The sequence below is a fragment of the Rhinopithecus bieti genome, unplaced genomic scaffold (assembly GCF_001698545.2).
Source record: "Rhinopithecus bieti isolate Rb0 unplaced genomic scaffold, ASM169854v2 scaffold_74595, whole genome shotgun sequence".
NCBI classification, from domain to species: Eukaryota; Metazoa; Chordata; class Mammalia; order Primates; family Cercopithecidae; genus Rhinopithecus; species Rhinopithecus bieti.
The window spans coordinates 228,605-240,076 of record NW_016827607.1 but is presented as its reverse complement, the minus strand read 5'-3'; the positions used below and the strand labels follow the sequence as shown (position 1 = coordinate 240,076).

At 47.9% G+C, this 11,472-nt stretch overlaps 2 protein-coding genes across 10 annotated transcripts in view; both read right to left on the bottom strand.

Annotated features, from left to right (window-relative positions):
• Positions 1 to 7,212, bottom strand: part of CFAP251 (cilia and flagella associated protein 251) — an 88,218-nt gene extending 81,006 nt beyond the window's left edge. For 2 of the 8 annotated variants that reach the window (XM_017863991.1, XM_017863993.1), the window contains exons 1-3: positions 6,705 to 7,206; positions 3,725 to 4,128; positions 1,703 to 2,071 (exon numbers count right to left, since the gene is read on the bottom strand). In XM_017863991.1, coding sequence (XP_017719480.1) covers positions 1,703 to 2,071; positions 3,725 to 4,108 — 753 coding nt within the window. In that variant the 5' untranslated portion in view covers positions 4,109 to 4,128; positions 6,705 to 7,206. Of the gene's footprint in view, positions 1 to 1,702; positions 2,072 to 3,724; positions 4,129 to 6,704 lie in introns of all 8 variants that reach the window. The other 6 variants (XM_017863996.1, XM_017863994.1, XM_017863998.1 and 3 more) reach the window with 5 other exon arrangements.
• A 333-nt stretch (positions 7,213 to 7,545) lies between these two features.
• PSMD9 (proteasome 26S subunit, non-ATPase 9) overlaps positions 7,546 to 11,472 on the bottom strand; it is a 30,164-nt gene continuing 26,237 nt past the window's right edge. The window contains exons 5-6 of one of the 2 annotated variants that reach the window (XM_017863990.1): positions 9,460 to 9,545; positions 7,546 to 9,120 (exon numbers count right to left, since the gene is read on the bottom strand). In XM_017863990.1, the coding sequence (XP_017719479.1) occupies positions 9,093 to 9,120; positions 9,460 to 9,545 (114 nt within the window). In that variant the 3' untranslated portion in view covers positions 7,546 to 9,092. Of the gene's footprint in view, positions 9,121 to 9,459; positions 9,549 to 11,472 lie in introns of both variants that reach the window. The other variant, XM_017863989.1, reaches the window with a different exon arrangement.

Below are 11,472 nucleotides of genomic sequence, written 5' to 3'. Positions count from 1 at the left end.
AAAAATTAACGGGGTGTGGTGGCACATGCTTGTAGTCCCAGCTACTCGGGAGGCTGACGCAGGAGAATCACTTGAACCCTGGAGGCAGAGGTTGCAGTGATCCGAGATCACGCCACTGCACTCCAGCCTGGGTGACAGAGTGAGACTCTGTCTCCAAAAAAAAAAATAAATAAATAAAATAAATAAATAACTAAAAAGCTAAAATAATTTGCAAAGGGAGACCGTCTAGAAAAATGTTGGTTCTGCAGTGAGACCAAGGCTAAGCAAGACCCAAAACTTGGGGAGTGGCTCTCGCCAGGTCCGGATAGCTGGGCCCCTGACACGAAGAATACACCTTCTCCTTAGAGATATTACCTGGTTGATGTTTGCTGGCTAAACAAGACAAGAGTCTTTGTGGGCCCTAAAACTCAATTATTCTTCCTCTCAGACTGAACAGTTGCAAGCTATGGGAGAGAGGCTGTCACACTAGGCTCAAATGAAGCCAATCTGCAGAAAGGAGGTTTTCAGTTGTCTGCATTTCCCTCCAGACATCTTGCCACCGTCATCGTCATTGCCACACAGTTGCGGACACTTACTGAATACTCACTATGTCTTAGGAACTACATTAAGTATTTGATATCCATTCAATCACTTCCACATCTTCCAAAGGCATGAATCTACAGGAAGGATGAATCCTAGGAAACAATTTTCAGAAAGTAGCAGATGGAGGAAGAAGGAAAAAACTCCTCCTTTTCCTTCTCTTGGTAAATGATAATATTTTTACTCCTCGCAGATGGTGCCTCCCTGGAATATCTTCAGCAGTGGCAAAGGCTGATTCCTCTGGACTGCCTGGGCCTTTTCACGCAGCTTTCACTCCTCCATTACCTTCCCCTCTGGGACCCTCTTGGAATGGATAGTTTGGGGGGCATGGAAAGATATCAAGGCAGAAGAGGTGAGGCAGAAAGGGGAAGGGGTGGAACTTGTGGCATGAAGGAGGAATTTTACAATGTGAGAGAGAAAAAGGAGAGGAGACAGGAGGGGAGGAGAGAAAAGGGAAAGGAGAGGGGAGGGGAAGAAGAGGGAGAGGAAACGAGAAGGAAAGCGGGAGGAGGAAGCTGGGGAGAGGCCGGAATGGAGTTTGAATCTCCCACGTGAAATAGCACCCTATGCAACAGACAAACTATGTCTGGAATTTCCTGCCTGCTGAGCAACACCATTGAACCCAGATGCAGCTCTCAAGCTCACGTTCAGTCACACATGTTCCAGTCGGAGCTCTTAACGGAACTTTAAAAGACACAAGTCTAGGCCAGGCGTGGTGGCTCATGCCTGTAATCCCAGCACTTTTGAGAGGCCGAAGCAGGTGGATCACCTGAGGTTAGGAGTTCAAGACCAGTCTGGCCAACATGACGAGACCCCATCTCTACTAAAAATACAAAATTAGCCAGGCTTGGTGGCTCATGCCTGTAATCCCAGCTACTTGGGAGGCTGAGGCACAAGAATCACTTGAACCTGGGAGGCGGAGGCTGCAGTGAGCCAAGATAGTGACACTGCACTCCTGCCTGGGTGACAGAGCAAGACTCTGTCTAAAAAAAAAAAGACACAAGTCTATTATTAGTTTAAAAGTATCCTTCTGGTGGTATTCTTTTTCCCCCACATGCATAAAATTCCCCTATTGCGCAACACTCTCAAAGCGCTGGGGGAGATTCAAAAGCATTCCACTTACCAAGGGATACACCGGGGCACTTTCATCCCTTTCGAACAGAATGTCCTCTGTGGTGCTGGACACCAGTGACTCCCTGGAGATCCCTGCTTCAGACTGGATGTCGGATACTCTACTTTCTTGTCCCTCCTCTCTGTTTTCTGGCTCCAAGTCCCTTCTTTCTCGTTCCAGTTCATCTTGGAGCATCTGGTCGGTTTTCTCCTCAAGCTCTCCTGAGGGCTGCCTTTCAGGGGAACTAATCTGTTGTTCCTCAGGACTGATTTGATCCAAATCAAGAAATTCAAGTTGTGTGCTCAGGCCTCTTAAAAGCTCATCTGTTTCTGTATCCTCCAATTGTAAGGAAGGCTTTGACTTGCTACCTCTTTGGGTTTTCTTTAAAAAGAAATACAAGATCATGATTCCACATGCAGTATGTGCTGCTACACTCACCATTTATTCTCCTTTTCTATTCCCAGTCAGCCAGTCTCAGTGTTAGCCTCAGCTAGGAATTATGAAATGTTTTTGAAAAGAGGCTGGAACATTTTGTACTTAAAAAACAAAACAAGATGGGGTGCAATGGCTCATGCCTGTAATCCCAACACTTTGGGAGGCCAAGAGGGGAGGATCACTTGAGCCCAGGAGTTCAAGACCAGCCTGGGCAACATAGTGATATCTTATCTCTACCCAAAATGAACAAAATTAGCTGAATGTGGTGGTGCATGCCTGTAGTCCCAGCTACCTGGGAGGCTGAGGTAGGAGGATCGCTTGAGCCTGGGAGGTCGAGGCTGCTTGTGAAAGATCATGCCACTATACTCCAGCCTAGGTGACAAAGTGAGACCCCAGGAAGGAAGGAGGGACAAGAGGAGAGAAGGGGAGGAAGGGGAGGGGAGGGGAGAGAGAAAAGGAAAAGAAAAGAGAAAAAAGAAAAAGAAAAAAGAAAAGAATAGAACAGAACAGGACAAACACAGTGTGTTCCAGTTTATTCTTGGTCTACCAGCAGACCCACAATGGCAAAATCATTCTTCTAAGTGGCACTAGTGGTCTCCAAAAGGCTGACTAGTTACAGAGAGTGACCTATTCTTAGGCCACAGCTAAGTTATCCTACTGGGAGCAGTCTGTGGGAAGCCTACACTCTTATTATCATACCGACTCCATTCTAAGGCGAGCACCTCAGCTGTGGCACACACCTTCTCCAGGAAACTTTCCCTGGCCATCCTCCAAACTGGGTTAAGAGGCCCTGTTTCATCTCCTGTGCATCTTTTGGTCACTGCACTCATGGGTCTGCCTCCCTACACACCTTAGAGCTCCTTAAAAAATGGATTGTGGCCGGGCACGGAGGCTCCTAGCACTTTGGGAGGCCGAAGCTGGTGGATCACCTGAGGTCAGGAGTTTGAGACCAGCCTGGCCGACATGAGTGAAACTCTGTCTCTACTAAGTATACAAAAAATCTGCCAGGCGTGGTGGCAGACGCCTGTAACCTCAGCTACGCAAGAGACTAAGGCAGGAGAATCACTTGAACCCAGGAGGCAGAGGTTGCAGTGAGCCGAGATCGCACCATTGCACTCCAGCCTGGGCAACAAGAGTGAAACTCTGTCTCAAAAAAAAAAAAAAAAAAAAGGAAAGGATTGGGGCGGGGGGGGGGGGGGTGTGCCTGTAATCCTAGAACTTTGGGAGGCCAAGGTGGGCAGATCATTTGAGGTCACATGTTTGAGACCAGTCTGGCCAACATGGTAAGACCGAAATCCCATCTCTACTGAAAATACAAAAAATTAGCTGGGCATGGTGGCGGATGCCTGTAATCTTAGCTACTCAGGAGACTGAGGCAGGAGAATAACTTCAACCCAGGAGGCAGAGGTTGCAGTGAGCCGAGATTGTGCCACTATACTCCAGAATGGGCAACAGAGTGAGGCTCCGTCTCAAAAAAAAAAAAAAAAAAAGGAATGGATTGTATCTTACTTGGTTTTGTGTTCCCATAGTCTGGCCTATACTAAGCATTCAATTAATGATTCTGAATGAATTAATGATTGAATGAAGATGACTACTTACTGGGAAAATTCCTGATGTGATTGACTGGGAATCGGTAATCTCTGTCTCCAAACGGCTCATGGACTCTGTGACTTCTTGGGGCTCCACTGTGGTTTCTTCCTGTATTCCTGAAGCCTCCTTCTCCTGGGCTTCTCCAGCCACTTCCTCAGTTTCTTCCATGACAATCTTTTTGTCCTCCTTCCCCTCCTCCTCCTTCTCCCCTTCCTCCTCACCCATTTTCCTCTCCTCCTCCTGAGACTCTCTCCATACTAATGTGTTATCTTTTGATTCCTGTTGTAGATTTTCTACTTCTTTATAATTTGGATTAGGTTCCTCCTCTTCTTTCATTTCTGTTTCTCCATTTTCTCCTGTTGCTTCTCGGGGAGCTTCTTCTGCATCTGACATTCTTCTCTGTAGAGTTTCCTCTAGAGAGATTTTGACCATAATAACTAGTCAGCCCTCGGCTTCCCATTTCCATCTCCTAGTGCACTAGCCTATTGATGAAATGTGAACAAATGGCTCTGGTCCCTTTTCACAGGATAAAAAGAATGTCATGTTTCTGACCAGGCACGGTGGCTCATGACTGTAATCCCAGCACTTTGGGAGGCCAAGGCAGATGGATCACCTGAGGTCATGAGTTTGAGACCAGCCTGGACAACATGATGAAACGCTGTTTCTACTAAAAACACAAAAATTAGCTGTGTGTGGTGGTGAGTGTCTATAATAGCTACTCGGGAGGCTGAGACAGGAGAATTGCTTGAACCTAGGAGGTGGAGGTTGCCGTGAGGCAAGATCACGCCACTGCACTCCAGCCTGGGTGACAAGAGCAAACTTCTATCTCAAAAATAAAAATAAAAAAAGAATGTCATATTTCTGGCCAGGCGCAGTGGCTCACACCTGTAATCCCAACACTTTGGGAGGCTGAGGCAGGAGGATCACTTGAGGTCAAGAGATGAGACCAGCCTGGCCAACAGAGTGAAACCCCATCTCTACTAAAAATACAAAAAGTTAGCCAGGTGTGGTGGCAGGTGCCTGTAATCCGAGCTACTCAGAAGGCTGAGGCAGGAGAATTGCTTTAACCCGGGAGGTGGAGGTTGCAGTGAGCCAAGATCATGCCACTGCACTCCAGCCTGGGCAACAGAGTGAGACCCTCTCTCAAAGAAAAAAAAGTCACATTTATGGGAAATCTTTTTTTTTTTGAGAGAGAGAGTTTTGCTCTTATTTGCCCAGGCTAGAGCTGCAGTGTCCCCATGATTTTGCGCATTCACTGCAACTTCCGCCTCCAGGGTTCAAAGCTGATTCTCCTGCGCTCAGCCTCCTGAGTAGCTGGGCATTTACAGCGCATTGCCACCACACCCGGCTAATTTTTGTATTTTTCAGTAGGAGAACGGGGTTTTCAGCCATGGGTTGGGCCAGGCTGGTCTTAAACTCCTGACCTTCAAGTGATCCGCCCCCCCTCGGCTCCCAAAGCTGCTGGGATTACAGGCGTGCAGCCACACACGCCGGCTGGAAATCTTTTTTTTTTTTTTTGAGACGGAGTCTTGCCTCTGCCACCCAGGCTGGAGTGCAGTGGCCGGATCTCAGCTCACGCAAGCTCCGCCTCCCGGGTTTACGCCATTCTCCTGCCTCAGCCTCCCGAGTAGCTGGAACTACAGGCGCCCGCCTCATCGCCCGGCTAGTTTTTTGTATTTTTAAGTAGAGACAGGGTTTCACCGTATTAGCCAGGATGGTCTCAATCTCCTGACCTCGTGATCCGCCCGTCTCGGCCTCCCAAAGTGCTGGGATTACAGGCTTGAGCCACCGCGCCCGGCCGGAAATCTTAAAGTATATGTATTTGTGGCCCAGATCTTAAAAATATTGATCCAGGGCCTGTCAACTTTCTAGGAATAAACACCTTGTAGTCTTTTTACCCATTTAAAATATATTCATATTCCCACAGGCAGTGAAATGCATAACCCACATATTAGCAACAATTCTAGAAACAGGAATAGGAGAAGCAGCAGGGTAGCCTAGTGGTTAAAAGCAAGGGCCTTGCTGTCAGCTTGTCCTAGCATTGAATCCCATTTCCCCCATGTACTTGTTCTGTGACATTGGGCAAGTCACTTTATCCCTCAGAGTCTACATTTTCTCATGGGCAAAATAAAAAGAATAATCCTAAATTCTAGGGTTGTTGTAGAGAACAGATAACATATAAAATGCTGAACACAATTCTGGCACATACAGCTTGAAAAACTGGTAGCAACTGTTATTATTCGAGAGAAAAGCAACCCTAATGACCCTAACATGCAAAGAAATGAACAGTTTGAAAGCCTTCTGACATATTCTCTTATTTATTCCTTACAACAAACAAGAGTTTGAACTAGGAAAACAATAAGGATGGATACTTTATCCGTAAAGAGCTGGACCCAGAACAAAAAAAATCCCCACATTTTCGGTGACATTAGAATAAGAGAACTCAACTCTTTGAAAATAAAGTCCCAAAGAGCACAGGGTAGTAAAGGTATTTCTATTTCTTAATTTCTTTCTCGGCACTAAATGTATCAGCTCCTCAAATTCATCTCTGGTAAAAATAAATAAATAAATAAAATAAATAATGAACGAATAAATGAGTCTGAGGCTCTGAGAGGTGAAGTGACTTATTCAAGATGACACCGCTAGTAAGAAAGAGATCTCTCTGGCACTTAGTTTCTCCAGCTGAAAAATTACTGCTCTGATTCCTGTCTAGGGCTCTGACCACTGAGCCTCTTCCAACTGAGCCCAACTTTGCCAGAGCATCTGGACGGCCGGGTTGGAGCCGCAGGGGTTTGGGGCAGAGGTGCCAGGTGCGTGGCTCTGCAGGGGAATTAAAGCCCAGGTGCGGCCTCTGCCTCCAACTCAGGTCTCCCTGGGGCCGCCCCAGGCCCCACAAGGGCAGGTCCGGTGAGTGCCCCACAAGGGGCGCCAGAGCCCGCCAGGCCGGGGCCCCCTCGCCAGGGCCGCGTGGCTTCCGTCCCGGACTTACAGAGAGCACCCACCCCGGTCTTCAAAAGGCCGGAGTCGTCCCACCGCCTGGACCCCTCAGCCACCTCCCAGGCGTCTTTCCAGCGGCAACCACCTTCTCCACCAGCTCCCTAGTTCTGGTTGCCACCCAAGCTCCGTCCCCATGGCAACCGCCGCCGCCGGAAGCCACAGGCCCTAAGGACAGGCGGGGCGGCGGTCACGTGCCCAGGAAGTGGTGACGAGCGTGGCCGACGCGCCCCCTGCCGGTCACTGACGGCATAGGCTTTCCTCGCTTTTCTCTCCTTCCTGCGCTCGCGCGATCCCCACCTTTTCACATGGTCCCGTCCCCTGAGAAGCTGCAGCAGCCAATACTGCCAATTTTTACTTTCCACAACCTTGGCAAGATGGAGTGGAGAAGTATGAACTCGGATACAATTCTCTTTTCCAAAAGCAAACTTGAATTTCCAGGTCTCATGGATGCAGCACACAACTGTCCTGCCCACCTCCTCACCGGGCACCACGTGTAGCAGACAATTCCAGCTGGCCGAGGGCAGATATGACACAGGGTGCACCAGCTTGCAGTTCTCAGCACAAGGCGTTTCTGCAAAACCAGTCTGGCTAAACCTATTAGGATCATTCCACGTCAAAGTGGCTCCCCACTAACATCTCATGGAAGAGGGCAACAGGTGGCCACATGGGTTTCCACTGGGAGCCCTGCGGGAAACCAGCCAGAGCCACTGAGGCAAAAGGCTGTCTGCTGCTGTCATTTTAGGAGAATGTGAATAATTCTCCCCGCCCACAATGCCACGCCCCAGTGATGGTAATTTGATTAATAGGCATACATCTCAAAATAAAAAAGGATATAAACTGAGGCAAGCTGTTTTTATTATAGTCAGAAACTTTATAAAATAGAGACTGGAAAATACTTGGAATTAGAACATGCAATTTAAACAGCAAACACTGGTAAACACAGCATGTCTCTGGCTACTAGAGGGGAATACGCGTGGCTGTTGGGTCAAATAGAGTTTGAGGGAATTCGCCCAATGGGAGGGCTTTGGAATTGAGTGTGAGAACCTGTGGCTGGAAGCACACAGCAATACTGATCCCATCAAGGCAAGCTGGTGTCTGTATCCAACCACAGCAAAACCAGTCCCAAGGAATACAGGGCTTGCTTGGCAGAACTGCCAAAACAGAAAGTGGTGTGCAAGAACTGGGGAAATGAACGCTGATACCATGGAGAGGAGAAAATAATTCAGAGCATCAGCAGGAATCGCTGAGACCCAATTTACCATCTTAAAAGAGACAAAAAATAAAAGGGAGGAAGAATAAGCATTTTCAAGAGGTCTGATCTCCTCATTCCTATCCACACCTCAGCAGTTTACAAAATACCACTGATCTCAAGGCACAGCCAGGAGGCTCAATTATAAAAAGTCGAACTAGCAGTGGGCTGGGCGCAGTGGCTCATGCCTGTGATCCCAGCACTTTAGGAGGCCAAGGCAGGAGGACTGCTTGAGCCCAGGAGTTCGAGACCAACCTAGTCAACACAGGGAGACCCTCTCTCTACAAAAAATAAATTAGCTATGCATGGTGGTGCACACCTGTGGTCCCAGATACTTGGGTGGCTGAGGCAGTGCCCAGAGGGTCAAGGCTTCAGTGAACCTTTATCACAACACTGCACTCCAGTCTGGGTGACAAAGCAAGACCTTTTCTCCAAAAAACAAAAATGGAGGGGTTCTTATTACCGAATTGAAAGGAGCTTGCTGCCCTCTGGTGGGTTCCTAAAGAGGAAGCTGACACGACACCACACTGGGCCACCTGGGGAACCTCCAGGCTTTTCCTGTTCTCCAAAGGGAGCTACTATGGCCCTAGCAGCCCAGCTGCTGAGGAAGCATGGAACTACTTAGCAATTTCCGTATCCACAGCAGCAAGGCCTCAGTGCAAAGAAATATGTTGGTCAAAGCCGGACTTCACAATTGCTAGCTTGTTTTGCCCAACTTTCTATGAAGCTCTTCTGACCCCTTCTGAACTTTGGTTTGAGAGGGTCATAAGAAATTCAGTTGGGGTGACGACAGGGTCATATCAGCACTGTAAAACTCTTTATTAAAAATAATAATCATCACACCAGTACCTGCCGGAATAACTTCCGCCCACTTGCCCACAGTTCCTATTTAGGGAATTCCTATTCACGGCCGTGGCCTAATTTGCGAAAGAGGCCAAGCATAAGTTTTTAAGAATGCCTTAATCCAGGGAGATTACACTAGGGGGCCACAGCACTGCCACCACCCAGAAGTTCAGGCTACAAGCCTCTTCCAGATCCTTATGCTTCAGGGAGAGAAGACAAGGAGGAAATCCCTAGACCCAAGTCCAGAGCAAGGGAAGATGCTTTCCTGTTACTGTTCCCCAGGGACAATCATCTTTGCAGAGGTATAATGTTGCACCTGGAAGAAAGAAGGAACGGAATGGCGTAAGTTTGGAGGCTCCCTTCAGGAAGGTCAGAGGCCGAGCCCTTCTGACCTTTTCACCAATGTTCTTTCATTCTTTTAAATCAAATGCCCAGTGCATGAATGAACTGGAGAGACTCCCAGGAGAGACACTGGGGCTCCCTCTGCTTCTAGAGCTGTAGCCTCGTTCCTACCACGAGGATTTATCTGCAGTTTCCAAGCAAACTGGGGATTCCCATTATTCCCCAATGTCTCCCCAGCCTTCCCCTCCAGCTTCATGTTTAACAAACACTCAAATGATGCCCCAGTGAGAATGAACAGAAACAGATACTTTACCCCAGCAGTCCTTTTCCTGCCCAGCGTGTTGGAACAAGTCTAAGCTGGTGTTTCTCCCCGCTGCGGATCACCGTCACATTCAGGGGCTTCTGAAAAGAAAATAAGCTCGTTTTGTGTTCAGCCTTGTTAGTACTCAGAGTTACAGGCTAAAATGCTGAGATCCCATTTTTTGCCTATTAAATTGGTAAAGATTTTCATTTTCAGCATAATCCTGTGGTTGGCGAGAAGGTGGGGAACATGGCACTGCGCTCTCAGGGAAGCCAGGGTGCTGACCTTAGTATCATCTTCCTCAGAAAATACGTGTCCCCCCACCAACAATTTTTAAAAGGTACGTCCAAGGTACATAGTACACAATTACAAGATGACATACAAATGAAGTGTTCATTCCAGGGCTGTGTAGAAATCCAAAAACTGAGAACATCAGAAATGTCCAGCAATAGGCATTGTTCAAATACAGTACAGAGAATGAAGGGTTTTAGTCAAAACAAAACAAAAACCCCACCAAAGTATGAACCTATTTGATAGCATTTTCTTTTCTTTCTTTCTTTCTTTCTTTTTTGAGACAGTCTCACTCTGTCACCCAGGTTGGAGTGCAGTGACGCAATCTTGGCTCACTGCAACCTCTGCTTCCCAGGTTCTAGCAATTCTCGTGCCTCAGCCTCCCAAGTAGCTGGGACTACAGGCACCCGCCACCACACCTGGCTAATTTTTATATTTTTAGTAGAGACAAGGTTTCACTATGTTTGGCCAGGATGGTCTCAGAACTCCTGATCTCAGGTGATCCGCCCGCCTCAGCCTCCCAAAGTGCTGGGATTACAGGCGTGAGCCACCGCGCCTGGCCGATATTTTCTAAAAGGACACCTGTGTTGCTCTAGCATGCGAAGTTTTCTGGAAGAACATGGAAAAACTTCTTAAGAGTGGTTACATCCAGAATGGATTAGTCCTTTGGAATAAGAGGAAGATGTTTACTTTTATATATTTCTGTATCATTAATTTTTTAACCATGAGTATGTATTGCTTTATTTTTCTGAGATACAGTCTTGCTGTGTTGCCCAGGCTGGAGAGTAGTGGTGCAATCTCAGCTCACCACAACCTCAGCCTCCCAGGTTCAAGCAATTCTCATGCCTCAGCCTCCTGAGTAGCTGGGACTACAGGCATGCAGCATCATGCTCAGCTAATTTTTTATGTAGATTTAGTAGAGACACGGTTTTGCCATATTGGCCAGCCTGGTCTCAAACTCCGGGCTCAAGTGGTCTGCCCACTTCAGCATCCCAAAGTGCTGGGATTTTGGGCGTGTGCCACCATACCTAGCACGTATTACTTTTTTTTTTCTTTTGAAATGGGATCTCTGTCACGCAGGCTGGAGTGCAGTGGCACAATCTTGGCTCACTGCAACCTCTGCCTCCCGGGTTCAAGCGATTCTCCTGCCTCAGCCTCCTGAGTAACTGGGATTACAGGCACACGCCACCACACCCGGATAATTTTTGTATTTTTAGTAGAGATGGGGTTTCACCATGTTGTCCAGGCTGGTCTTCAACTCCTGATCTCAGGTGATCCACCCACCTTGGCTTCCCAAAGTGCTGGGATTACAGGCATGAGCCACCGCACCCAGCCTGTATACAGTACTTTAATTTAAAAAATTAAGGCCGGGCGTGGTGGCTCAAGCCTGTAATCCCAGCACTTTGGGAGGCTGAGACGGGCGGATCACGAGGTCAGGAGATCGAGACCGTCCTGGCTAACACAGTGAAACCCCGTCTCTACTAAAAGAAATACAAAAAACACTAGCCGGGCGAGGTGGCGGGCGCCTGTAGTCCCAGCTACTCGGGAGGCTGAGGCAGGAGAATGGTGTAAACCCGGGAGGCGGAGCTTGCAGTGAGCTGAGATCCGGCCACTGCACTCCAGCCTGGGCGACAGAGCAAGACTCCGTCTCCAAAAAAAAAAAAAATTAAAATTAAAGCGGGGGGAGTACATACCAAATAAAATTACAAATTAAAATACGATATCCAGGCATGG